Raw genomic sequence first — 27,674 nt, forward strand, 5'->3', positions numbered from 1 at the left:
GTAGTTACAATGTAATTCAATTATACACAATCTACTTATTTACTGAATTAAACTTGTAATTAATTTTATTTAGAGGTAGAGTAAGAATGCAAAGGCACAGTATGCTTTTTCTGATTTTTATTATTATGACTTTAATTTCTACTTTTTGTTGGTCTGCCACATAAAATCTAAATGAAATACATTGTTTGTGATTGTAGCATAGAAAATATGAAAAAGCTCCTGGAGTATGACTATTTTTGCAAGCCAGTGCAGAGTTTTCCTATTTATTTGAAAAATAACACTGACACTGAAAAATAGATTCACCATTGTGAACTTTCTTAAACATTAATGCAGGAGCAACAAAGTAGCACTGTCAAGTTTGATATGAGAACCAAGAGGAGGTGACACTAAAATTAATTATTGCAAATGAGAACAGCGTGATTTTAAATAAATTAAAGCTGCATGGAGTAAAAAGAAACCTTGAAATATCTGCAACGTTTGCAAGGTTAACATTTTAATAAGCAAGCATGAAGCACAGTATGTGTCAAATATCTGCAAAAGTACCAAGTACTTTTGTTTAGTTTCTGGTGAAAATATTTTTTTACACTTGAAATAAGACAAAACAAATGTACAAGTAACTTTTCAGTAAGATATAGCTTGTTTTAAGGGAATAATTCTTGAATGTTTACAAAAAGTACAAATTCTATTGGCAGATTATTTCACTTAAAAAGTGGGAAAAATGTCTTGTTATGAGTAGCTGTGTTTACATTGACCATAAGATTGCACAAATTGGAATTACAAAAATATATTCACTTAATGGAAACTTGACAATTTCAAAACTGTTTTTGCTAGAATGAGGTGGTTTTACGGTTGAATCGAAATGTGATCAACACCCAGATGTTACTACTGGCGGAAAAGACAAAGAAAATTACAGGAAGTGGTAAGAGGATAATGGTGTGTCATGTTTCTTAATGACTTATTGTATGGACAAACTTAAAGAAACATGATTTTAATTGCATTTATTAAACATAAACACAACAATTGTGAAATTGTGGGGGGTTTTCTATAAAGTTTTGCACCCATTTGTAATAATCTGCCAGTGGAACTGGTACTTTTTCATCAATATTTATTGACTGAAAACAAGCTCCTATGTCTTGCTGAAAAGTTATTTAGAAGTCAGCTTTATCTTATTTCAGACAAACCAGACACAAATACTTGATAAGACTGTGTTTTTACAGTGTATCAAGGGACAATTGTCCATTTTCTTCATTTTAGGTGGATTGGTAAACACCCATTCTGCATTTTACAGTTTCTTTGCAGCAAATGGATCAGGACAATCAGTCAGTCAGTAAACATCCTGCAGCTCGATGACAGCAGCTGAGATCTTTGCTCTCTTGTGGTCTGATTTCCATGTGAAGAATCCCACGATGCACACCATGAGCGGGAGAACCGCACACAGAACGATCCGGCTGATGGGCAGCTCTGCGAGACACTCCTCTGTGACCGGCGGCTTCACAGTCTGGTCCGTGAGAGTGTTTTGAAACAGAAAGGAGGATCTGAAATCTAGAAATGTAACTTTCTTGTTTTCTGTGGTGTCCACCTGACAGCTCCACTTCCTGTTGTTGTCCTCCGCTTGCAGATTAATGAGTAGAGTGACGTTGCACCGAGTGTTTTCAGTCACCTTGTGCCTGCCCGGAGACAAAATACATATTTTATATTGTGTATAATAAGGTCTTCAGCATAGATTGTATCTTATCAACCAACACTTTGAATAGGTCTAGAGCAGAGGCATCAAAGTCAGTTTCATTTTGGGCCATATCAAAAATCTGAATGTTCTTAAAGGGCTGGTTGTGCCAGAATGTATTTAAAAGGCCCTTAAGCTAAACTATTAAAATATTAATAAATTTTGCGATTGCTTTTGTGGGTTTTTTTGTAATCAAAATCACAGATCTTGAGGTGCTAATTTAGAAATATTCAAAAGGAATTTTATAATATTTTTGTTAATGTATGATGTTATGATGTTTTATTACTCAACGTATTGATCACGGACTTTGTCTTATTTAAAGTTTACTAAGATATTTCCGCTAGAAACTAGGCAAATATACTTTGTAACATTTTGTATTTTTTCAGTGAACGCTTTTAAATGTCATTCCCCCTAATCAGCATTAGCATTAGCATTAGGGATCCCTTTCACAAACCTGCAGACAATGCTTCAAAAATATCTGAAGAAACTCAACCTTTAGATTTTTTTCTCACTTTTAGTCACTATTCAATAATTATTACTTTCTTTTAGCATAAATGCTGCCTTCTACCTTAAGATTTTAGTTGGAAATTACTTCTGTGGTGAAAAACCTTTAGAATTACATTTTTGAGGTAGAGTTGAGAAACTACGAATAAACAAAATCTCAATATGAAGCTAAACTAGCTATCTCACCTTGTTAGCATTGATCCAATCTGCGTTTCCATTAACTATAACAATGTCCGCATTGAAAGTACGAAAAATAAATTCGCTTAATGGAAACACGGCAATTAAACAAACGGTTTTTTAATAAAAGGTTACTGCGCTTCTGTAGTTTTTAAGCCGTTAAATGATAAATGTTCAGCCGTTAGAATGGTTTCTCAAGACTGTAATGGGAACACTTTTTTCACGTCATAGGGGTCACGTGAGCAGCAGTCGGACTTTACGGCGGGCGAAAACGACAACAAAGACAACGGGAAGTGGTAGGAGGATGATAGTGTTTGTTTCGCTTTGTTTTTCGGACAAAGTGCAGTTCACAGCATCACATAGTTTAAAAAAAGGTTGAGTACCAGTCAGACGTGTTTAATCCATACAACATTTGTAAAATTGCCGACTACAATTTCCCCTAAACGCCGCATAGGTAGCCGCTCCCAGTGTGGCGGCCATTTTATCTGATGGTCGATAGATGATGAGCGCTGGCGTCATGGCTGAATTATGAATATATCTCACAAACTGTTTACATGCTTTGCAGCCATAATTATTAACGACTTATTGTTTACGTGTGATTTTAATTTCATTTCTTATTTAATGGAAACACCACAATTACGAAATTGTGGGGAGGTTTTCTAGACATTAGCAGAATATAGACAAAGATTTGCATACACCTATAGTGGAAATACAGTTAGTTATCAACCAGCACTTGATTGGCGCATAAAGGAGGTAATATAATAATTTGGATGAGGTTTATTGGAGCAGAGAGCATCTATAACAGTGGGAAACGTCAGTCTATAGTGAAATTAGAGGCATCTGTCCGTCAGCGGAAGCTTGGCCCAAACTGGGTCATCAACAGGAAAATTATGGTTTCACACAAATAAAGACAAGTAGAATAAACCTGTTTATGCAGAGGTGATGAATAGTGAAGCAAAAGCATTACATTAGCAGCACCTGGCAGCTACATTCCCTCTTTAAACCACAAAGTACTTCTTTTTTTCTTCCCCTCCAGGGGGTCTTTTATGGGCTCTAGTGTCCCTTATGACAGTAGGCTGACAGGAAAGGGGGAAGACATGTGGCAAATGTCGGTCGGGTCCGGGAATCAAACCCGCGACGGCCACGTCGAGGACTGAAGGCCTCCAAATGTGGGTCGCGCTATCCCCTACGCCACCACAGCACGCCCACAAAGTACTTCTGATAAAAGTGAAACAACTAAATTTCTCTCAACAAGCATTGATCTGGTTCAAGTCTAACCTTGACTGTAGACATTGGTGTGTTAAAATAAATGGAGTCAAATCTGCAATACAAAAATGTAATCTAGGTGTACCACAACGGTGATACTTGGAACTCTGCTTTTCTGTTTCTTTTTGTTTTTTTTGTTTTTTTTCCCCACCAGGGGGTCTTTTTGTGGGCTCTAGTGTCCCTTATACCACAGTAGGCTGACAGTAGGAAGACATGCGGCAAATGTCGTCGGGTCCGGGAATCGAACCCGCGACGGCCGCGTCGAGGTCTGAGGGCCTCCAAACGTGGGGCGCGCTGACCTCTACGCCACCGGCGCACGCCCCTGTTTTTCTGTTTTTATATATAAACGATTTACCTTAAATGTGCTGATCTGTTTATTATTTTTTGTATTAACCAATTAATCACTGGAAAGCAGAAAGTTTGGGGCTTATTTTAAATAAATTAATTTCGTAATATTGATTTTTAAAAAGTATTAGTTGTAGTAGCTGATTATTTCACCTATAAAAAGACTTTTTCCCATGTTGTTCTCAATGGAGCTGGTATTTTTTAATCAATATTAACTTAAATCAAGTTTATGTATCTTTCTGACAAGTTACTTATAAGTCAGTTTGGCCTTATTTCAAGTTTACTGAAATATTTATGCTAGAAACTAGACCAAAAATACTTGGTAATACATTTATGCAAGTTAGGCGTGAATGCCACACTGCAAAAACACAAAATCTTACCAAGTATTTTTGGTCTAGTTTCTAGTACAACTATCTTGATACATTTGAAATGAGACAAAATAAATTACAAGTAATTTTTCACCAAGATATAAGAGCTTTTATAGTCAATAATTCAATAATCATTGTAAATGTACTAGTTCAATTGGCAGATTATTTCGCTTATAACATCTTGTTATAAGCGAAATAATCTGCCAGTGGAGTTAATACTGTTTTTTATCTTTATCTTGCTGAAAAGTTTATTGTAAGTTAGTTTTCTCTTATTTTAATTGTACTAATATATTTACTCTAGAAACTAGACTAAAATACTTGTTAAGATTTTGTGTTTTTACAGTGTAATCCAATTAATCATTTCAGCCCTAAATTGATTTTTGTAACAAGTTTTACTCTTATGAACCTTCTGTCGTCTCTGGGCAGCTGCTTTCCGTCCTCATCCAGCCAGTTGACCCTGATCACGTTGGAGTACGACTTGCAGCTGCCCGCGTCGTAGTAGGTGAAGAGGATGCAGGTGAGGAAGAGGTTCCCTCCAGGCCGCAGCTCCGTGATCGGCGAACCCGACCTGACGCTCAGCAGCGACAGGTAGGCGTCGGTGACCGCCTCCTTGTTCTCCATACACACGTACGAACCCGCGTCTTCCACGGTGAGGTCGCTGAGGACGAGGGAGCAGTTGGACGTGACGGTGGTTCTGCTGGATTTGTCCGAGTCGGGGTTGACCCGCCCTCTGGTCACCTCCTCGCTGTAACGGACCAGGCCGCCTCTGAAGAAAGTCCAGGTGACGGAAGAGCAGCCGGCTGAGATCGGTTTGGTGCAGGGCAGCAGGGCGACGTCTCCGATTCTGCTGTAAACAAACACCGAATCCTTCACACTCCTCACACCTGGAGGCAAAACGGGAAGCAGCATTACGCCAGGAGTTACTGTGATGTCCTCTTAAAGGAAGATAATTAAATTAATGATCTTAGAAAATAAAGTAAATTAGAAAATGAATTTACTGAAGTAACTCAATTCATTAAGTGCACTGCAAAAACAGAAAATCTTACTATAGATTTGACAAAAATATCTTGTCCAATTTCTTGTGCAAGATATTTGTGCACTTTAAATAAGACAAAACTAACTTATAAGTAACTTTTCAGAAATATGTAGGAGCCAATAATTTTCAATATGTAAGTCAATAATTTCTTAATATTGATTTTAAAAAGTTCTAGTTCCACTGGCAGATTATTTAACTTATAACATGGGAAAATGTATTATTATAATGAAATAATCAGTCAATTGACCTAGTACTTTTGTAGAAGTATATAGTAAGAAATCATTTACAGAAAACAAGCTCCTATATCTTGCTAAAATGTTACTTGTAAGTTATTTGCAGTAGAAACTAGAACAAAAATACTAATTAATACATTTTGTGTTTTTGCAGTTTGAAACATGTTGAGCACTGAAAAAACATAAAATCATAAGTATTTTTGTCTTGCTTCTCCTGCAAATGTACAACTGAGTATTAGAGACATAGTATGTCACAGTATTTCAAGAATAAAGTCACTTTATTCTGTTATTTTTTTCTTAGTACGGCCCTAATACTTTAGCATGCAAATATCTTATTACACAAAACTAATTTTTAAGTAACTTTTCAGCAAGATTTCAGGAGCTTGTTTTAAGTCAAAAATTCCTTAATATTAGTAAATTCTGGCAGATTATTTCAGTGATGACATTTTTCCATGTTATAAGTGAACAAATTTGCCAGAAAACGTGTATTTTTAACCATATTGAGGCATTATTGGCTTAGAACAAACTCCTATATCTTGTGGAAGAGTCACTTGTAAGTTAGTTTTGTCTTATTTCTAGTGCAATAAGATATTTGCACTGGAAACTAAAGCAACAATACTTGACAAGAGTTTGTGTTTTTGTAGGGTATACAGTGACGCACAGAATGGCGCCTTAATGGCTATTAATTATAATAAAAACACAATATTTAATATTATAATAACATATTAAAACAAATATTAAAAAAATACATCTGTACATTTAGGATATAACAGAAGTTTAGTCCATTTGGAAAACCTTTAAAAAACACCAACCCAGACCATAAAACCTGATCAGATGAGACCAAAACGAAGAATTGTACCTGTTTGGAGCAGACATGTGAGCAGCAGGAGTCGGACAAAGATTTGTAACCCCATCATGTTCGTGATTCCACCTCTGCACCGCCGCTCTCGTCGCCTTTCAGCTACTCTGCAACAAACTCTCTTGAGAAAGCAGTTTTGCACTTCCTGTGTGAACCTGAAGCTAACGGGATGGCAGCATCATCTGCATCCTGCCGGCCAGCAGGGCGGCAGCATCCTCTCTGAGACACACACACACACAGACACACGCAGACACACACACACACCCACGCACACACACACACACATGCACATGCACACATGTTTTAGCTCAGACACAGGCTGCAAAAACACAAAATATCACCAAATCTTTTCACTCTAGTTTCTGGTTCAAATATCTCAGTACACTTGAAATGAGACAAAACTAACTTACAGGTAACTTTACAGAAAGATATAACAGCTTGTTTTTAGTCGATAATATGTTAATATTCATGAAAAAGTAAAATATTTTGCTGCACTGTTACCTAGCAACCCCTGCCAAGCCCATCCCTGTTACCTAGCAACCAAGCAACTGGAAATTTTTTACATGTCTTGTAAAGTGAAATTATTTGCCAGTTAATCTAGCACTCTATAAAAATCTATACAAAGAAATTATTTACTAAATAGTACTTCTGAAAACTTAGTTGTAAGTTAGTTTTGTCGTATTTCAAGTGTACTAAAATATTTGCACTGGAAACTAGAAAAAGATTGTGTGTTTTTGCAGTGCAGTGAGCAAAGTATCATCTTACTATTCTAAGCAAAGAGAATTGAATGCAAATATATAAAAAACTAAATAAATAAATGTTTGTCAGCATCAATTTGGCTTTGAGAAAAACTTTTCACACCTTTATTTTTCTTCATTTGACATTTATCCTATTGCTAACAGTAGGATAAAGGTAAAGTTATATTTTTGATATTTATATTTGCTTTGTTTTATGTCACACTTAACTGTCAGATGATCCAACTTATCTTTGGGGTTCAAGATTATCCATAATTTGTATGTTTCTCTTTAAAAATCATTTTTATTTCTTTTGAAATGTACTTAAATGTCTGCAAACTCAAATTTCTTGTGTTTGTGAAAAACTGTCCAATAGAGCTGATTCTGATTCCAGTTTTTAATCATTTACTGAAATAAAACCTGTTCAATATTGGGGGGAAAAAGTTATTTTTAAAGGACCACGACCCTGAATTCACAATCAGAGCAAAATCCACCAAAAGAATCTGTAGTAAGACTTGAACATTTTTGTTTTCAGACACTTTTCATTCAGTTTGATTAAAGTTGAGCTATTTTACAAAGACAGAAGAAAAAATTTAGTTTCTAGATGAGCAAAATCTGGAGATGCAACTCTAAATATCTGCAGCTGTAACCACAGCTTTAAAAAAAAAAAAAAAAATTATTCAGAAAGGCTGAAAACAAAAGCATGCCACACTTTCCAGTTTTTTCTTCTTCCACTCTCCACTCATGCACTACTTTGTGGAAGCTCAGTTTCTCCCAGGTCAATAACTGAGTGCACTAAACCTTTTGTTATGCATTGTGATATTAATCATATTGCAGCAACTAATGTACTTTTACACGTCTGACTCGTCTGAAACGACGAATATTAGATCTTATCAAACAGATTCTATTGATATTGGACAGAATCTAGTTTTATGTTTGGATTTTCACATTTCTCTAACACAACACCACTTTACAATGATTATGACACTTATTTTGAGTATTTTACATTAGTTTATCTGCTTTCTTACCATAAAACAGACAATAAAAGAGAAATATGAGAACTGTTTAGCTGTTGACCTTTGGGTATCTTTGGAAAGTCTGCTATAGCCCAGCAATGTTACAGGATGTTGGTAGAACTGGCATTTATTATACTCAAATAAAAAAAATAAAAAATCTTCTGATCTCGTTTGTTGTTGTTACTCAAATGTCACTTTGGTCTGAGGTGTGAAAAGCTGTCGTTTGCATCTTTTCTGCCTCTATTCTTCCTTTGTTCTAGGAAGTGTAATTGTGACACGTTGTGGTGAAAACACTGTATGTAGCCGGCAAAACGCCTGCTCTGTGGAAACTTGAATTGACCTATAATTTTGGGTGTGTGCTAAATAAAACAAACAAACAAAAAAAACAATTATATTCCGCAAAGCTGACTGTGCTGCATTTGAAAACTGTACTAATGCTGGTTTGCAGGATTTTCCATCGTATTTAAGCACCATTTGCAGGTTTAGCTTTGACTGTACCATGAGGCATTACTTTTAGCCCTGCAGGGTTGGTGCACATATTTAAAAATTTAAATTTTTTTTAAAAAAGCATGGTGCCAGATAAAGAAGGATGAGAAAAGATCATGTTGTGTTTTATAGGTAGGAATTATTCATCAAAATGTAGAGTATTTGTGGGGTGTGCTCAGGTGGCGTAGAGGGTAGCACGCCCCACGCTTGGAGGCCCCCAGTCCTTGATGCGGCCGTCACGGGTTTGATTCCCGGACCCGACGACATTTGCTGCATGTCTTCCTCCCTCTTCTTCCTCCCTCTTCTTCCCCCCTTCCTGTCAGCCTGCTGTGGTATAAGGGACACTAGAGCCCACAAAAAGGACCCCCTGGTGGGGGAAAAAAAAAAGTAGAGTATTTGTTCCCACGTTGAACTCAAGTACGAGTAGCACTTATTTTTACTCAAGTAAAAGTAAAAAGTATTTTGTAAAACTCTACTCAAGTACTGAGTAACTGATCAAATTACCAATCATTTAACATTTAAAAATTTTAACATCATCAGACGGACCAAAATATAAAATTACGTGGAAATTTTGGTATTTTAAGGACCAAAATGATAATATTTTATATAAGCAACAAAAATTAACACAATCAGGCAAAATTAAATGTTTTCTAATCAGTTTCTTTCAATAAAAAACTGATGAAACTTTAACAAAATCTGCAGGTTTGTGCCTGTCTGGTGAATTTTTGGTTAAAACATGTTCTGTTTTTCATTCAGTGAGAAGAAAATCCAGAAATTTTTAAGCTTTTTTTGAGAATCTGAATATTTTCTAACAAGCTTTGGATTTTACTTTGTAGGATTCAGAATGCCGTATCGATGATTTCCATACAAAATGTTTGGATTGAGGCGGGTTTTTTTTATGAAAGCAGATGTGTCAAAAATGTGGGCAGGGGGCCTTTTGTGGCCCTTGGACTGATTTTTATGGCCTCCAAACAGCAAGAACGATACAAACCTGTCCCGTCTAGCACAGGCATGTGACACAGATAGAGACTTTTTAACATAAATTTAAGCACAATGTAAAGTATCTGTATGTTTTTATAACCAAGCTTTGAGTATATAACAATGTCTCTCCAGAAACCTTTACTGAAAAGGCAATTTTACTGCAACCAAAACAGATATTTATTTACTTATTTAACAATAACTATATCAAATGTTTTGAAAAAAGTTAACCAAATCCTGTTTTTATCACTACTATTTGTTCAAGAAATCCAAAAAATTTGATTTATTTTTGTGTTAAACTTGATTTAATACAGCTAATGTGGAAAATCCTTTCAAGTTTTGGATCTGTTATGACAGAAAAATATAAATTATTTTATGTGCTTTTTTTTTTCCAGGCCCGCTAAAAAAAATTTGACTTTGCAATTTTGGTCCACATGACAAAAAGTTTGGACCTTTGAAGAGAATGTAGTTCCAGTTTTAAAAATGGCCTTTATGTTTCATGTATTCAAATTAAGTTTGTCAAACTTACTTTATAAAGTTAATATATCTGCTTGGATAAACTTAATTTGAATACATGTAACACATTTACAGATTCTTTTTAGTGAAAATGCTCTTTTTTTTTTTTCACAAACAGTCCAGGATGTTTCACTGATGGCATTTTGACTGGAAAGTAAAACTTTCATTACGACACTTATTCTTAATCTTTTAAGTCAAAGTGTCTTTAAGTTTTATTAAAACCTGTGCATTCATTATTAACTGTTTCTAAAAACATTAAGTCAGCAGAACAGACACCAGGATATATTTATTTCCTCCACTGAAACGTTTGAATCAACTCTACATTCAGACTCTGTGATTTCCCCTTTCACCTAACAGGACATGCTGTCTTGTTCTAGAATAAAGGCGGTGCATTCAAGGCCCCGTTGGACACCAGCAGATTTCTGCCCCCCCTCATCCTGACAGGATGTGGTTTGGCAGCTTTTAAATGTTACGTGGCCAACGTCGGGGCAGCTGCTCTGCTTACGGTTCATCTTTTGCCTCTTCACACACTTCGGTTCATCTGTGAGTGAGCTGCGGATTGCGGAGTGTCGAGGGTTTGACGCAGTATTGTCTGCTGACAGTGAAATCCCCTCAGAAAGCTGTGAAAATGTTCAAAGCAGTGAAATAAACACCAGTGTGACGTCAGCGACACATTTTGAAGAGGATGACTGTAGGCCTGACGTTAGAACGACGGACATGAAACACTTCGCAAGAATATTGCCCAACTTAAAAGTGACCTATTATGCTTCCTTGAAAAGGTTGGAACAAATCTATGGCCTACACAAAACATGTTCATCACATTTTTGCGCAAAAATATTTTTAGTTTTTTCAGGGCCTCTTGTCACTTTAAATCCAAATAAGCTGCTTATCTAGCCACTCTCTTTTGAAAACTCAACATTTACACTTGCGCATGAAAATGGCTGCACAATTAGACAACCGTACATCTTTGAAAAGCAGAAGTGGAGCCTCCTGTGCAACCAACTAGAATGCAGAAAGTTGTTTCTGAATGATAAGTCGACAACAAAACAATTGTCTTGGTCAATGATAAACCAGCTGACCAAACGTGCTGGATCTCAGCTTGGGTTGCTAGATAACTTTCATAAAAAATAGATATATTTTTTAATATTTGTTGAAACCGTCACTGTATCTTGAGAGTATGAGACAGATTATCTGTCAAAAAAAATTTAAGCTTCTCCCAGTGCTAACTAGAAACATCCAATCAGAGCAAGAAGGTGGGTCTTAGCGCTGTCAATCATCTTGTTCTCTGCTACAGTACAGCTCCCCATCAGCAGATCTTGTTGTGAATGTTAAGGCTAATTAGCATAGCCACCGATGATGGCTTATAAACAGTTTTCCTGTAACGTGCCGATAATACATTTTCAGAGCAAGTGAGCAACCTCATGAATGTGAGGTTGTCAATCAACCTCACATTCATGAGGTTGATTGACAACACTAAGACCTTCCTCCTGGCTCTGATTGGTTGTTCTTGGTGATGCTAATAATAGCTCAGACAGAAGGTGGAGGAGATCGATCTTTTAGCACATTATCACATCATATTGTCAAGACATGGTGATAGTTTTAACAAATATTTAAAAATCATATATTTTATAAAAGTTACATACTGCAACTTTAACAATCATGAGGGGTTTTTTAATGGCTTATTTTCCAGACACCAAAAAAAACATTAGGTTATTCCCAAAAAACGCCACTTTGGCTGGCTTTAGGAGCATTAGAGACAAAAAATTAAGTAAAAAAATAAAAAGTGAATTTTGCACAAAAAATTCCCTTTAAAAAGTAAAAATCGGTGTATTTTATTTCGATTGAACATTATTCCGTAAGAAAACCAGAAGGTGCAGCTCATTATAATTAATTAATAAAGTCCAGTCGTTTAGTCTGAACCCACAGACAGCTCCCATGCGCCCCGTCACCACCAGGTGAAGGTGAGTTTGTAGAAGAAGTCGTAGCTCTTGGACAGGAAGCTGCGCTCGGGCACGTGTGCCTCGATGCTAACGTTGTAGCCGCGACTCTCGATGTCCATCTTCACGCAGTCCAGCAGGTCTCTGACGGACGGATCGGCCTTCCACGGCCCGAACGTCACCGCAGACTCCTTGCCGGCCTCCAGGCTGTTTACGGCGTTGTCATAGAAACCCAGATCGTCCTCAGTCCGCATGACGCAGATGAGGATGGTGGAGCGGCGCGCGGCCACGGCTTCCGCTCTGGCAATACGGATCAGAACCTAACAGAAGATTTTAACATTTCTAAGGGCTTCTTGCTAACGTGAAGCTAATTGTAAGTTAATTTTATTAGTTGTATAAAAATCGGACTTAGTTCTTTTATTAATTAAATGCACTAGAATAGAATAAAATAGAATAGTCTTTCCTAACTAGCTGTCATAACAGTTGCTAAGAAGTTGCTATGACAACAATAAACAAGCTACCAGCTTAGAACTAGAGTTGCTTTGCTTCTAATTTATAAACAGTAAAAAAAAAAAAAGGGGGGGGGGGGGGATTTGTACTTAATTGATTTAAGTTTTGGGGAAATTGCTGCAGCTGAAACTAAGTGCGTCTTAGTTTTTATTCATACTGTTTTTGGTACTTTACTGCCAAATTTTACTATTGTTTGTATTATTATTTGTCTACATCAAACTTCATTTTGTTTCTTGTTTTATCACTCATCTACCTGTGATGTTAGGAACCACTTTGGTTGACTGAGGTTGTTGTAAATGTAAACTTCCACCAGACTATATAATTTTGAAAAAGGAAGTAAAGAGGAGATGGTTCTGGGATAAAAAGAGTAGAGAAAACGTTAAAAACAGGAAGCAGCTGACCTCGATGTTTTCTTTGTAGTGCGGGACCCTGGAGAGGAACTGCTGTCTCCCCACCAGCTCCCCAAACAGCTCAGGCGTCTCCTCCAGACGTTTGATCAGTGGCTTGATGTTATAGTGGACCGCTTCTGTATACACCTGAACACACAATGCAGGGCTGGAGCTAACAGTTATATTAGTTAATGATTACTTTATCTATTATTCTGCAGATTTTTCATTTAAAAGGGCAGAATTATGTGTTTTCCAGGCGCATAGTTCCATTTTGAAGCTCAATCGAGTAACTATGTTAGCCTCTGTTGTAAATGAACACCTTGAAATTGGGCCTCTATCTATTTAAAACTCTGCCTTCAGGAGGTCCTCACAACATGGCTCCTCTGTTAACCTCTTAACAACACTTTCACCAGGGTTTCACTGAGAAGTAGCTCCTATAATGAGCTCAGCTGATGTTCAGTTCCACCAGGTGTTTGCTAATTGCTGTTGGCTAGTCTGAAGGAGTTGAGTGGGAGAAGGCTGCTCTGTGAGATGGTTGAAAGCTGCAGCTCTGGGGAAGCGTTTTGTACAGCTGAATGGCTGTCATGGAGATTAAAGGATTTCTCAAATACGCAAGAAAGAATCAGTACAACACTCTAGTTGAGTTTTTGATAAAGGTATAACATTATAACATGATGTAAAGCTAAAAAAAATTCTGTTTTTACATAATAAAATGGCACATTTTGCAGATTTACTTTAACATTCATGCTTAATTTATATAATGTCAGAAATATATTTATAAAATGCAGTTAAACATAATTCAGTTCTTTTTTTTCATGAGAAAATATACATTTTATTGCCTAAAATGCAATAACATTGCATTCTTTTCATGAACGCTTGATCATTTGTAGCAAAAGATGCATCTGCAGCTAAGAGATACTTCTAACATCAACATTTGAAAAGCTCAGCCATTTCTGCTTGACTTATCAATAGAGTGTAGGGTTGGTTTATTGATTATTTTGGGGTTGACCAATTAATAACTAGCAAAAAGTGCTTTATAGCAAATTACAGATTTTGAACCAGATGAAGCTAAAACTGTCACTCGAGGAGATCTGGGTAGAAAATATCTACAGAAAAAGAAGTTTTGTGTTTTTTTTTTTATCTTAAATGCAAAATGTTTATATTTTTTGAACATTTTTGACTCAGTTGCTGCTCTGAGTTTGTTGTTCTTTCAACAGTTACCCTTTTTTGAGTCTCTATACTCCAGTTATCGATTAATTAATTACTGAACCAGTTGATGATTATTCCAATAACTGATTAATTTGATTAATCGTTGCAGCCCTGTCACAGAGTGATTTAAGAACAAGTCTTCATCGTGTGTGCCTCAGACCTCCCGGATGTTTTCCGTCGGCAGCTTCTCCGACCTCAGGAACTCCAGAACGGCTCCGAAGTGGGAACCGTCGCGGTCGATGAAGAAGCGTCCCTGAGCGTCGGTGCTGACTTTGGGCTGGGAGCCGAACAGCTCCGCCACCTTGGACTCCGGGTGTCTTCTGAGCGTGCTCAGTGTGGTGCTGAACAGGTGACCCCCGACATTTAGCTGAACCACAGAAGAGTGCTGAGGTAGGAAAACAATCACAAAACGTTTTAAAACAACCAGATAGAATCGATTCAGTATCTTGTAGACAGGGATCTGGATTTATGATGCATTGAACGAGGTTAAAATTAACATTTTGCACCTTTTTATTCTTCCATCTGGGTCACAGCTGCTTCTAAAAACATCCCACTCGTTTTCTTTTTGTTTTTCCCTTACAACAGGTTCTAGATAATATTGCTATAAAAGTCTCAGAGTAAATCCACAAATAACTTATTATAGTCATGTGATCAATTTAATGAAACTGGAAAGAGATGTCTCGTATAAATAATGAAACATTCTAAAGTTCTTCACTTATTCCTCAATGAAATAATTAAATTGGTGAATGTAGTTAAAATCTGAATCAAATATATAGTAAAATTCTTTTTTGTTGTTATTATTATTGCTTCCTGTATTGAAAAGTAGTTTCTAGTGCAAATATCTAACTTTACTTTAAATAAGAGAACTTACAAGTAACTTTTCAACAAGATATAAGATCTCGTTTTAAGTCTCGATTTCTTAATATTGAGGAAAAAGTTCTAGTTACAATGGCAGATTTTTTTTCCACTTTGAACATGGGTGGCAGATTATTATCAGTGAAATAATCTGCTAACTTTGTCTTATTTCAGTAAAGAAATAACAGAGACGTCCAAACCATTTAGACTAGTTTTAATTATATTAACGGGGTAATACCGCCATCTAATGGTAGTTTTGGTTGGAATCTCTTTCCTGCTGGTAGTCGTGCAGTCCAGTCTCCTGCTACTTTTTATTTTTCCACTGAAGGTTACCATAAAAACAACCACAAACACCCAGTTATCAGATACATTTTCAGCCATTTTCTTGCACCATATTGTAAAGAAAGCATAAACAAGTTTTCACTCAGGACTTTAAATTGACATTTCTTATCACTAGCTGCATTTCCTAAATGTATTGATATTCTGATAGTATCTAAAAAATAAAATTTAGCAATTGCTGTGTTTCTATTAAATAACAAGTACAATTAAAATTGCATATGAATATGTTTGTTCACGTGACAAATCATAAAAAAAATATACCATCCCATCATCCTCAAATTACTTCCTGTACTTTTCTTCATCATTTCTGCCAGTAGTAACATCCAGTTGTTGATTATGTTACTGGTGATACAAGAAAGTGTTTCCACTGATGGGTTTTTATTAAGTTAAGTCCAATTTTTGTAGTTTTAAGGTCAATGGAAAAGCAACTACTGTGACTGTACACAAAATAAACCAGTTTATTTGCAAGCACATTTATTGTAAGGGAACACAATAAGAAAGAGTCTTCTCTTTGCGCCGTGCATGAATTTGCAAGGTAGAAAGAGAAAACAAGTTCATGACGTTCTGCGCCATGTGACCATAAAGTAAAAATATTTATTAAATAAATTTTAGATTTAAATAATAATTTGTACCTTTTTTGTTGATGTAAATATAGATTATTTTATGTTTGTTGCTCTTCTTAAAATTTTTCTATGTGTAAAATATCGTTTTGAAATTGAGGCACAGGTGGCTTTCCATACAGCTTGGTGGTTCAAATCATTCTTAGACCTATTTTAGGTAAAATACTTTGAATGTTTTTGTGCTCTTCATTTTAATAATTTTAGACCATAAAGGCCAAATTTGGAAAACCCATAGACGGTAGTTGTCTTTCAGCTCTGTAAATCTGTAGTTTTGCGCCACAATTATAAATATTGATCTCTGTCAAACTTGAATCTGCAAAGAAACAGCATATTTTTATCTTCAGTGCAGGATTATCAACTAAAAATGAACCATAGTAAGTAGTTAATTTGATCAATTTAAGCAACAAAAGTCGTTTAACTTGAGTATTATTTGTAGATTATTCGTGCTTGAGTTGCAGTAAAGCCTCACATAAGTCGACAAACTTGTTCTCAGCTGATTTCGCGAGATAACACCAACTCAAAGTCAGATATTATCTGTGGGTCCAGTAATCAGGGCAGCTTAGTAAATCACCCAACAAACATTTGAGGTGGTAATCTACACAACAATTTGCACCCAACCGCGTCACTTTGCACAAACTAATATAGATATTGAGACCCGTATGCGATCCGATCTGAACTTCCAGACACCTGTTTCTCGGACAGGTGAAACTTTTTCAGCTTCAACCCGAAAACAACAAAAATCAACGCGATGAGTCAGATTTCTTACCGAAAGCACAGATGAAGGTTGTCTACCAGTTGATTTGTAGTCCGGCAGACTCATCTTGCGTCCTCTGAAAGTCCAGGTGGGACCGAGGAGTCAAGCAGATAGCAGCTAGGGGGCGTGGCCTAACCCGGATCCAACCATAAACTTTGCAACGCTGGGAAGATGTCTCACTCTGCTGCATTTTTAGAAACCGGTCTAAAGAGCATCTCAGCGGACAAATGAAAATTACTTTAGCAACCAGTGTTACTAAGATTTACTCATAAATCTAAATAAATATTTTATATAACAAAAAGACACGGAACAGACAGGATACACAAAAATTACATTTCAATGGATGCCAAGTTTAAAAAAAAAAATTTTTTTTACTAGTCTTAATTTGTGATTAAAAGCTACATTTTCTATTACTAAAATATGGAGTATTATATTTCACAAGCTGATCAAATTAACGCAATTAATCTCCGCCAAGAAAAGTTCAGTTATCACCATTGATTTTATTCAGAAGCTGTTTTCCCAACTTAATGGTGTAACAAATTAAAACCAAGTGAAGCATCTCAACTCCCCTCTCAAATGCCTTTCTGTTTAGCCAAACTGTTTACCTCCAGCCACACCCACATGCTCTTTATCGTTTTTATCAACTTCTTCAGAGCAGCTGTACTGAAGTAGATCATCAAAAGATGATCAGACTCAGGTGATTCTTTATGTCCCTACCATTAACTAATAAATGACGAGTTATGTCTGAACATATTTTCAGCGCTAGATGAAGCTGGACGTGCGAGTCTTTTCATATTTTTTACTTTTACACCCGATTAGTAGGGCTAGCCAATAGATCAATAGAACATATCGCGATAACAGAATATTCACTGAACTCCGACCCTGAACCGCACAGCAATTTTGGGGATATTTGCAAAGAAAAGGATATAACCGCTTAACTTCTCACGGCCAGCTAAGCTAACTCTCTCTTTGGTTACCTAGCAACAGCCTATCGAGTAACTTGCGCAGCAGCAGTTGAACTTCTCGCCACCGTGACTCGTCATAACGGCTTAAAACGATCGGCTGTTTTTTACTTTCTTTTTAAATCAGCCATCACTGTTACATTTGTCCCAGATAGTGATAGCTGTTTAATGAATGTATTAAATATGAATATACATTTTGTTTTGTACAAAACAAAATGTAATATTGTAATACAAAGAAAAAAATGGCAGTGTGAAAACTGGACAAACAGACAAATGCCACCAGTTTGGTAGCATTTCACATATTTAAAACAAACAAAGACCTGCTGAATAATTAATGTCAGCTGATATGAAACGCTTATAATGTGATGCGTTTCCAGCCCCGCTGACATGCTAAAGTTTTGAAAGAAAGACCAAAACTCAAAAAGTGTATTTTCCAGATTTTATTGTTTTGTACACAAAAATGCCAGAGACTTCAACCCATCCAGTAGAACGGATAAAAACCTGCAAAAGCAAAAGAATATAAATTAAAACCCAGTTTAACTTAACATTTTACATCAAATAAAATAATTAACAGTTCAGTAAATTCTGAACTTCTCAGTTTTTCTACAGATTTGAACAGAAATGTCTCAATTTTTGCACGTTTTGAACACACGGTGACCATTTCTTGTGCGTTTTCAACCCTTCTCAGACAAATGCCTCGATGTCTTCAACTGAAACGACCTCGCTGGTCTGATGGACTGGAGCAGAACCACAGAACGTGAAACTGAACCGGTCACGAACAGAACCAGACAGAGACCAGTTCCGACTCGTCATCGTCTCATCAACGAAGGGACATAAACAAATACTAAGAAAAATACAAACATTTTCCTTAAAAATCTGTTTTAATTAGGGCTACTAATGGGACGTTGTTTTGTCTGAAACCGATTTATGGATTTGTTTGTGTTTCCAGTTGTTAATTTAGCTTTTCAGAAATGTTTTTATTGTTTCCAAAGGTCTGAAACAGATAAAAATCTCCATTTATGCATAACTTTATTAAAACTAAAAAAGGTTAATACTGTTGCTTGATGTGTTTTCAAAGGGATAGCTGATATTTTAGTTGAGCTACATATTGATAAGGCATCTTTAAATATTTAATTAATTTTGAATCCCAATCTAAGTGCATTTCTTCAGCTCTACCTGTAGCACTGATGGGATGAGAGCTCCTCCTAGTGGACACTTTTAATACTATCTTTAATTTCCCAAGTTCAGCTGATTAACTTCAGGGCTCAAATAATTAATCGCAATGAATCGATTATGGAAATAACTGTTAATTAATTTAGTATTTGATTATAAACGCATACATATTTTACATTCAAAACTAACAACAAACATCTCTGTAATTATATTTTAACCAAAACTCATCAAGTGACGTAGGTTTACTTTCATCTGGTTCTGACTAAAGGAATGCTTTTATTGCATTTTAGAGAATAAAATGTTTATTTTCTTTGTAAAAAATTAATTTAATTTTGACACAGAGGAACCAGAAATCATGCAGGACACTTTTATTATTTCTGCATAAACTGAGAGTTCCTTGTAGCTCCCAAATGTTTGTTTTTTCTCGAACAATAAAGGAAATCAAAGACTTTAATGATTAAAACTGGAAATAAGAATCCTCCGACTCTTCTTACCCTCTTATGCGGTGGGTACAGCGACTCCCTGGGGCATGACGGGCACCTCGGGCTTGGCCCCCTTCTGCTCTGACGTGGGTGTGGTGGGCAGGTTCTCCTCCTTGGGCTCCACGATGCTGACGTGGTCGGGCAGCGGCTTCTTGGGGCCGATCTTACCGCTGGGATCCCAGGGCAGCATGATCTTCACCTTGATGCCCAGCACACCTGAAAAACAACAGAAACAACAATGATTCAGGGTTTGCTAGTCTCACTGGAACCAACAACCCATTTTTACTTTTCCTGCAGTAAAATTCAACCAATTTCAAGGCAAGGAAACTTTTCCAGCACCACTTTAGTGAGAGTTAAAAACAATACAAATTAACTAAAAGAAGAGTCTCATAAAGTCTTGTGATTCTGTTCTACATTTTATAGCAGATAAAGATAAATTAAAATAAAACAAATTTTATATTTTGAAATGTCTCTTTCACACGCCTGATACACCTGACTGGTCTGAGAGCAAAACAGTAATTCAACAAATTTCAACAAAGTCGTTTAGTTTAGGGCTGAAATGATTCGAGTGTCTCAATCATTAAAATTCCTCGAGGAAAATGTACCTGCCTCGAAGCTTCGTTAATTTATGTTTTATTATTTAGCCCACCGTGTTCCAACAGGGACATTATTTGTGTTGCGCTGAGCTCTGACTTCCGCCTCTGAGTTGTTGATGAAAGCTAAGTGTTCGCGGCATAACGTCCAAGTTCGGCCCATGGGGATTTTATTGATTGATGTTAATGCCGGGTTTTCATCGTTTTTGGGGGACCAATAGACATCTTTAAAATGACTGGCGATGCCTGGAGTACCGCAGCTTTTCTCCTCCGGGAGCTGCTGGTTCAGAGCGAACGGCGGGAAGAGCGAGAGCTGCAGGAGTATTTATACTGGTGAGCAGACAGACTGAACACGGCGGGCGGCTGAGTAGCTGATAGTTACAGTGAAAGTGTAGCTTTACGGACGAACCTCACAATAAATTTCATATCATCCTGGTCTGAACAAACAGGTGGCAGAACCCATTGTGGTGGTTCATGGCTGGTAGATGAGTTTCTGAGTGTGACGAACGAAGGTGCCGTAAATTTCCCGTATTGTTCCCCCAGTTCTTACGCTCGTCTCCTGGGCGGCCAGTCGTCTGTCGTCGGTCTCCCCCCCCCCCCCAGATGACATTTCCCAGATTCTCAAACAGGTTGTCATTATGGTGCAAGGTGAGGGTTCATCTATTGAACTCACTGAAGATGAATATATAAACTAAAAGCTGGAGCATATACATTTTCATAAGTGTATTTGTGAGCCTGCCTCTTTATTATTAAAAGTAAATATAATTTCAGATTCTTGTATAACTTTTCTTCAGGTTAACTTAGAAAGTGATCTATTATTGTTACAGGTTAGTTTTCTAAACTACAGGAAAGTAACTGTTAGAGATGCTCAAAAATGAAAAAACTAGACTGATATTGATATCCGATAGTAACTCTGCTGTTATGCCAGATTTACCAACATTTTATAATTTTTTTTATCCGATTACTCGATTAATCGTAAGAAGAATCAATAGATTACTTCATTACCAAAATATTTGCTTACAACAGCACTAGTTGTATAAAATACAAGCTAATCTTTATTCCAATAACAAATCAATAAGTCATTAATTCATTAGGAATAATAAATACTCATTACAATCCAAACAGGTAAATTACCTTCCTGCTGAAATTAAATGTTTTCTTGCAAACAGGAATATTTTTTGAAATTCTAATTGACCTAAAACAGAAACGTTTAGTTTAACTTCAGAGAGCGAGAAGAAAAATTGTCTTTTAAATAATTGGTTTCCACAATAATGTTTTCCAAATGTTAGATTGTAATTCATTACAAAACTCTGCAGTTTATTGAAAGTGGAAACGTGAACAAATTCTACACTAAATGGCAGCCATTTAATGTAATTTAGATTTTTTAATTTATATTGTTTATTTTTTTAACTGATTTTTTCATGATTCACTTTTTTATTATGTATTATTCAAATTCAAAATTACTTTATCGACTGAGAGGAAACTAAATTTATTAAAAAATAATTTTTAATGATATTAAAAATGTGTATGTCCACACTCACACATCTTGAAGTTAAAGGTTAATATGTTTGTGCTCGACATTATTATGCCACGGTATGTTTGTATGCAAAACCGTCGACAAAAATATCAATTAGTGAACCTTGCAGTTTGAATATCAACAACTTTCAAGGACCTTATGCTGAAATCAAGCACTTTCCAAACCTTGAAAACAGCAAAGTGAAATCATCTGGTTTATTTCATCAGTCTGGGCGTTTGGAGGGACAGGAAATGGGCCGGCACTCACCCTGCCTCAGCAGGACGTGGCGAACCGCCGTGTCCACGTAATAGTTGACGGGGTCGCCGCTGTGGATCATCAGGCCGTCCACGAACTTCATGGACTTTGCCCTCTGACCCCTCAGCTTCCCAGAGACCACGACCTCGCAGCCCTTGGCGCCGCTCTCCATGATGAATCTCAGAACGCCGTAGCAAGCCCTGCAGGCAAATAGACCAGAAAAAAATCTGTTTTATGACAACTAGGTCTCAATTTTTTTTTTATCAATTTCAGGAATTTTATTCCAAATTCGAAATAACAACAGCCAAGTTTGAACCTCTAACTGAATTAGCTACGACCCAAAAGTATTAGTTTTAATTTAACAACTCCAGCATATTATCGGATTAATCAATTAATGAAATGATTATCAACTAATTTTATGTAGACTCAAAAGAGATCATTTCCTAAAAGAACATATTCAGAACAGTAAATAATTCAAAACTGTGCAAAAACTTATAGATTTTGTTGTATTTCGGGAAACAAAACAATAGTAATTTGTTGATGTTCATCTTTTTCATGCATTTCTAAAATCTAAAAATCTGCAGTCAGATTTTTTTATCCAATTAATTGTCAGAATAATTGATTGCTGAAATAATATTTGGACCCTTCTCAGACAAATGCCTCGATGTCTTCAACCGAAAAAGCCTCGCTGTTCTGCTGGACCAGAGCAGAACCACAGAACGTGGATCAGAACCAGCCACCAGAACCAGACAGAGACCGGTTCCGACTCGTCATCGTCTCATCACTGAAGGGACTGAAGCTGAGCAAACAGTTAATTAAAACATTTAGAGGATTAAAACCTGAAGCTCAGCAGAACACCCTCATCAGATCCAAAACCAGGTTAACCGGGTTCTAGAAAGCGACTATAAGGTGCAGTTCATCGGTAAAAAGTCTCCTGTAAACGGACATCTTGGTTCAGCTCATAAAGTAGCACGTTTAAAGTTGTCAAATTGTCGGTTTTTAGATCCGATTGGAGTCAGTATTAAAAAAAAAACCTCAGTCCCAACTGATAAAACTGAGTTTATCAGTTTTAAAACCAGAGAAATTAGTATTTTTAATCAGCAACTCCAGCCTGAACTTCTGCGTCCTGGACGATGTTTTCACAGCTGATAGTCCTGAACTACTGAAGGAAACGACAAAAACCTCTAAAGACACTGAGCTCAACTTCCCTCTTCAGAAAATGTTAAAGATGGAGTAGAGTCAGATTTTAACGGATGCAGGATTTCTCTTTTGTCTTCTGCAAAATAATTTCTGGTTTGTTTTGGTTGTTTTACCCAGAATGCACTGCGCTGTAATCCACTTCCTATGTATTCGAACCATGCCAGTGTTCACTTCAAGGTTTTTAGGCAGACCAGAGTTTGGTTGTTTGGTTCGCATTCACACCTCCCCAAACAAACCAGATGTTTTAGTCAAATGAACTGCAGTTGGATTAAAGTGATCTAAACATGGCTGATGAGAAACAACAGCTACACAGCTAAATGTCGGGTTTGTCTGAGCATCTCTTGTTGGTTATTTAAGCTCTGCTTACCTTCGCACTGCCAGGCCTCCCAGCAGCTTGTAGCGCAGAGACTCAGCCTGGGCGATGGCACAAAGACCACGGGTGGCAACTTTCTCAGCATACAACTGGAAAAACAAACAGTTCAAACGTAGTTAAGCATCACAAGTAAACTACATAAATTTAAAAACTCTACATCGCGGTTGCAGTAGTTAAATTAAATGCACAGATTTATGTAAATGGGCTCATAGTTGTGAAACTGGTTTCTACCCTTCTCAGACAAATGCCTCAGTGTCTTCACGTGAAAAGGAACCCTGGATCTGAGGAACTGGAGCAGAACCACAGAACGTGGTTCTGAACCGGCAACCTGCAGGACCAGAGAGGTTCCTGTTCCGTCTCGTCATCGAATCATCACAGAAGGGGAATCAGAGATTAGAAATATATGAAACTTTAGATGCTTTAAAGGGGCAGTACTGTGTTTTCCAGGCACATTGTGCCACTTTACAGCACAACCAAGTAACTGAATGTAACAACATTCAACCTTTATATCAAATATTACAAATGTGACTTTGAAATTTAACGCCTTGAAATTGGGCCTCTGTCTCTTTAAATCCTCCTGCTCTTTATGAAACTCCTCCTTCAGGAAGTCATGGCTACATGGCTCCTCTATCAAACCTTTAACAACGTTTTTACCAGGGTTTCACTGAGAAGTAGCTCCTATGAGCTCAGCAGTTCCACCAGGTGTGTAGGAGCCATTTCTCTATTTTCAGTTCAATCTTAGAATTTAGATTATCAAGTTTATTTCTATTTTTGCTTACTTTCTGATTAATTTACAATTATAATTTTTGTTTCATTTGTTATTTAAAATAAGTTCTCTGGTTAATAATTCACTTACTTAGTTAATTAATTCCAGTTTGGGACGTGTGTGTTTTATGGTATGAATAGGTAGGTTTTAGGCAGCTCATTACGCACATGGATGGTCATATGTTGTTGTTGTTTTACCAGTCATCAGTTGCCAGTCAGTCATCAGACTATCAGTTTTATCACATAACTTGTTTTATGTGAACTGTGGAATAAAACAAAGAACTGCATTTTGACTTTTTTGGACTTTGTAAGCCAGAATCCACGGTGCATCAGGCAACTGTTTGAGTTGAACTCAACTTTTTCTTTGATCACTTTTAAGTCTTAAGTTTTTGATTTTTGGACAAATAGTCACTACAAGGTGTTTGCTAATTGCTACAGGCTAGTCTGAAGGAGCTGAAGGGGAATATCGGCGGAGGTCTCCTCTGTGAGGCGGAAAATCAGAAACTTCTAAACGAGATAAGAGGAAGAGTTGTGCCTTGAAGGCGGGGTTAGGTCCACCGAGGCGTTTTTCACAGCTGAATGGTTGCCATGGAGTCTAAATGATTTCTCAAACATGCAAGAAAAAAAAAGGCGTGTTGGGCATCCAGGACAGTAGTTCTGGAGGACTGGACTCGGTCATCCCTGACCTCAGTGAAGGTCGTTGTGCTCGGCTCACCTCCACGCTGCCCTCAGGGAAGCCGAACCGCTTCTGGACCACAGCGGTCAGCTCTCTGATCCGACGGCCCTTCTCTCCCAGAACATTCTGGGTCCTGAAAACAGAGAAAAAACGTTTCAAAATGTTCCATAGACAGAAGTAACCAAACATTCTCTTGGTCCGGTACAAGATCCAAGACACTCTTTTCTACTGGACTGAGACACCTGCAGCATTTGTGCTGTATTAAATGTGTATTTGGAGGCTAAAAAACAGCAATTGTGATTGAAATTAGACGATTTCTTCTTGGTTATCAGCAGATTAATTACAAACAAAAAAATACAGATTGGTCAACTAAATAGTCTCTCTACAAATCTGAAATGACTCGTAATCTCTGATGATACAACACCGAAGAATATCATAAATTTTTAAAATAATCTGCTCAAACAAATCCTGGACACATGAAGAGAAGCTAGGTAATATATCTTAGTGCAATAGATTATTGAAGGAAGTATCTACAGGCAACAAGAAATAATCCTGTCACAACAAGCAATTGATCACATTACAGATTAAAATAAGCTCCATTCTGATTATTAATATTTCTTGAAAGGCAGTTCTGTTTAGAGACGTCAGAATCCATTTTATTTATGATTTCAGTTGTGTGTTGTTTCCTTTTTATTCATTTTTGGTTGTTTTTCATTTTGGATATCTAAGGTCTCTAGTTGTAGTGTGGAGAGTTATTAACAAAATTAAAGTTTATTAATCCTTATGAAGGAAAACTTGGAATATTTTGCCACTATAATTATCAAAAAACTTGAAATTAGTCTCAACACAACAATATTATCATTTATAACAATCACTTATTGGACAATTTATCAGCTAGTAAAATTTGTAATGGTGACAAACCAAAGGAAGAGTAATAGATACCCTGAAGGAGAGTTAATCACCTTGTGGCCAGGATGATGATCTCAGTCCTGGTTGGGGTCACGCGCACCTCCACGCCGGAGTAGCCATCCTCAGCTAGCTCACGAGTCAGAAACTCGTTCAGCTCGGCCTTGAAGATACCGTCTGCGACGAACTAACAGAGAAAAAGGCAATTTTTAAAAAAACACAATTAAATCAAATCAGACAATATTGGATCCCGAATAATATGAAATTCTGTAAGTGTGCCTGCAAGATCATTATAAAGGGTAAATTGTCTGCAGAACTTAGATTTTAAGACCATAAATTTAATGGTGATCTTAGTGTCCAAACAAATCATTTCAATAGAAAACACCCACAAAGAACGAGCTACTAAGTAGCTCAAACTCTTTATTGCAACAAATCACTGCTCTATAGCAAAAGAAAATACTGAATCAATTTTTAAGAATTCAAGCTACTGTCAGTGGCTTAACTTAAAAAGACTGTTCCATGATTGTGAACCAAACTTCAAATCCTATTGTACACCATATAAAGTTTATATTTTTATTGGTACAAATCAGCCTCACAAATCCTCTCTAAAACTTTACAATTGTATTTTATCAAACACAATTATGGCTTCTGACTTATATTATTAGGAATACAGGATTGTAAGACATTTTATTCCAGCAATCTGACACCATGAGAGTTAAAACACTGCACAAATATTAAAAAGGACACTAAAACAATAGCAGTTGGGTATTAATTTGTTTTTAATCCGCAAGTACTAGCCATAAACACACAATGACAGGCTCCACAAGTCAGCTTTGTTTTTATGAATCCTGAGTTTTGCTTGGTAAACAATTCCAGCACAATGTAAACTATGTATTTCTCCCATCTATTTGGCATAAGCTCAGTATCTTTACTGCAAACTGTAGCGTATCTATATAGACAGACATTTCCTGTAAAATGTAAGACGACGGTGTTTCACTAAATAGTCAATAGCTTTTTTTTTATTTTAATGATTCCGCCATTTGACTAACTGACCTGACACAAGTCAGAAAAGCACATTAAAATCCAATTATGCTGTCTTAACACACATCTTGGAACAGAAACTGGGAGTTATTTCAGAACTTCTCTGCGGCCCCGGCGAAATGAGCCATGCTAGCTATCTAAATGAGGACGCAGCACCGCCGCAGCATCTGGACCAATCCTCCCCGTATCGGAGCTGGACCGATCTGTATGACACCAGAACCAGCGGGAAATACGTCTGTTTCACTCAGTCTGGGTCCATTTTAACAAAATACCGCTGCCTGTGCGAGTAGAGAGGGAATAAAACGCCGCTAACCTTCCTCTTCTTGGAGATTTGCACCGCCATCTTCCAATAGGCCGTAGACAGGAAAGGACCCAGGAAGGACGCGGAAATGCTTTTGTAGTGAACAGACAAACTTCCGGTGACGTTCTATTCGAGTCAACGCTGGGAAATGTAGTTTTCAGCCGTTTCAAGGTTGACTAAAAAGCATAAAATTGAAATTGGCGTGAAATGTGAGCAGTTTGATTGTTTTTACGCTTTAATAATAAAAAAAAAAAACATGGCTGCCATGGAGTTGGTGGTAAAACTTGTTTAATTTCTCAAAACATAACAGAAATATACAAACAACGTCAACAGCCAGGGATTTAGGCACTCTTTTCTTTTTAGTTCCAAGTATGTTAGCAACATATTTGCTTGTTGAACCCAATCTATTTTTTTAATTCCTGGAATGATTCACGTATTAATTTTACAACTGAATCAAAAATAAGCTAAACAGCAGGTACACAAATAACTGTGTTTATTAACCAAAGTCTCCACTAGAGGGAATCACTTCTGCGTGTCAACTTCTTGAAGAGTCAGGGAAAAAAAAGATTTTTGAAGT

General features: G+C 36.9%; 3 protein-coding genes and 3 non-coding genes across 6 annotated transcripts; all 6 read right to left on the reverse strand.

The window, feature by feature from the left end:
- Nucleotides 1-88: 88 nt before the first annotated feature.
- LOC122833149 lies at nucleotides 89-6,621 on the reverse strand. The gene is made up of 3 exons (XM_044120497.1): nucleotides 6,512-6,621; nucleotides 4,790-5,267; nucleotides 89-1,667 (listed from the first exon to the last, which is right to left on the reverse strand). Exons 1-3 carry the CDS (start codon nucleotides 6,567-6,569, stop codon nucleotides 1,325-1,327), a joined length of 879 nt encoding a protein of 292 aa, XP_043976432.1. The 5' UTR covers nucleotides 6,570-6,621; the 3' UTR covers nucleotides 89-1,324.
- Nucleotides 6,622-12,048: 5,427 nt separating this feature from the next.
- On the reverse strand, nucleotides 12,049-17,029 carry kctd14 (potassium channel tetramerization domain containing 14). The gene is made up of 4 exons (XM_044120499.1): nucleotides 16,867-17,029; nucleotides 14,447-14,671; nucleotides 13,090-13,224; nucleotides 12,049-12,498 (listed from the first exon to the last, which is right to left on the reverse strand). Exons 1-4 carry the CDS (start codon nucleotides 16,918-16,920, stop codon nucleotides 12,187-12,189), a joined length of 726 nt encoding a protein of 241 aa, XP_043976434.1. The 5' UTR covers nucleotides 16,921-17,029; the 3' UTR covers nucleotides 12,049-12,186.
- Nucleotides 17,030-18,241: 1,212 nt separating this feature from the next.
- rps3 (ribosomal protein S3) lies at nucleotides 18,242-27,210 on the reverse strand. Its single transcript, XM_044120498.1, has 7 exons — nucleotides 27,110-27,210; nucleotides 25,812-25,942; nucleotides 24,889-24,982; nucleotides 23,403-23,497; nucleotides 21,848-22,035; nucleotides 19,484-19,687; nucleotides 18,242-18,317 (listed from the first exon to the last, which is right to left on the reverse strand). The coding sequence occupies exons 1-6, from the start codon at nucleotides 27,137-27,139 to the stop codon at nucleotides 19,488-19,490; spliced, it is 738 nt and encodes a 245-aa protein (XP_043976433.1). The 5' UTR covers nucleotides 27,140-27,210; the 3' UTR covers nucleotides 18,242-18,317; nucleotides 19,484-19,487.
- On the reverse strand, nucleotides 18,496-18,645 carry LOC122833349. Its single transcript, XR_006370971.1, has one exon. It is a non-coding gene; the product is annotated as a small nucleolar RNA SNORD15 (small nucleolar RNA).
- LOC122833347 lies at nucleotides 22,479-22,625 on the reverse strand. Its single transcript, XR_006370969.1, has one exon. It is a non-coding gene; the product is annotated as a small nucleolar RNA SNORD15 (small nucleolar RNA).
- Nucleotides 23,640-23,789, reverse strand: LOC122833348. Its single transcript, XR_006370970.1, has one exon. It is a non-coding gene; the product is annotated as a small nucleolar RNA SNORD15 (small nucleolar RNA).
- Nucleotides 27,211-27,674: the final 464 nt, after the last annotated feature.

The sequence above is a fragment of the Gambusia affinis genome, linkage group LG06, assembly GCF_019740435.1.
Source record: "Gambusia affinis linkage group LG06, SWU_Gaff_1.0, whole genome shotgun sequence".
Lineage (NCBI taxonomy): Eukaryota > Metazoa > Chordata > Actinopteri > Cyprinodontiformes > Poeciliidae > Gambusia > Gambusia affinis.

What these genes read in the sequence shown, in the direction of transcription:
- rps3 (XM_044120498.1), bottom strand. Translation starts at nt 27,139, where the DNA reads ATGGCGGTGCAAATCTCCAAGAAGAGGAAG. An exon ending in TCCCTGAGGGCAGCGTGGAG is followed by an intron (nt 23,498 to 24,888) that starts GTGAGCCGAGCA and finishes TTGTTTTTCCAG; the next exon opens with TTGTATGCTGAGAAAGTTGC. An exon ending in GGAGGCCTGGCAGTGCGAAG is followed by an intron (nt 22,036 to 23,402) that starts GTAAGCAGAGCT and finishes ATTTGCCTGCAG; the next exon opens with GGCTTGCTACGGCGTTCTGA.
- kctd14 (XM_044120499.1), bottom strand. Translation starts at nt 16,920, where the DNA reads ATGAGTCTGCCGGACTACAAATCAACTGGTAGACAACCTTCATCTGTG. An exon ending in AACCTTCATCTGTGCTTTCG is followed by an intron (nt 14,672 to 16,866) that starts GTAAGAAATCTG and finishes TTCCTACCTCAG; the next exon opens with CACTCTTCTGTGGTTCAGCT. An exon ending in ACTACAAAGAAAACATCGAG is followed by an intron (nt 12,499 to 13,089) that starts GTCAGCTGCTTC and finishes ATCTTCTGTTAG; the next exon opens with GTTCTGATCCGTATTGCCAG.
- LOC122833149 (XM_044120497.1), bottom strand. Translation starts at nt 6,569, where the DNA reads ATGATGGGGTTACAAATCTTTGTCCGACTCCTGCTGCTCACATGTCTG. An exon ending in CACATGTCTGCTCCAAACAG is followed by an intron (nt 5,268 to 6,511) that starts GTACAATTCTTC and finishes TTTTGCCTCCAG; the next exon opens with GTGTGAGGAGTGTGAAGGAT. An exon ending in CTGCCCAGAGACGACAGAAG is followed by an intron (nt 1,668 to 4,789) that starts GTTCATAAGAGT and finishes GTCTCCGGGCAG; the next exon opens with GCACAAGGTGACTGAAAACA.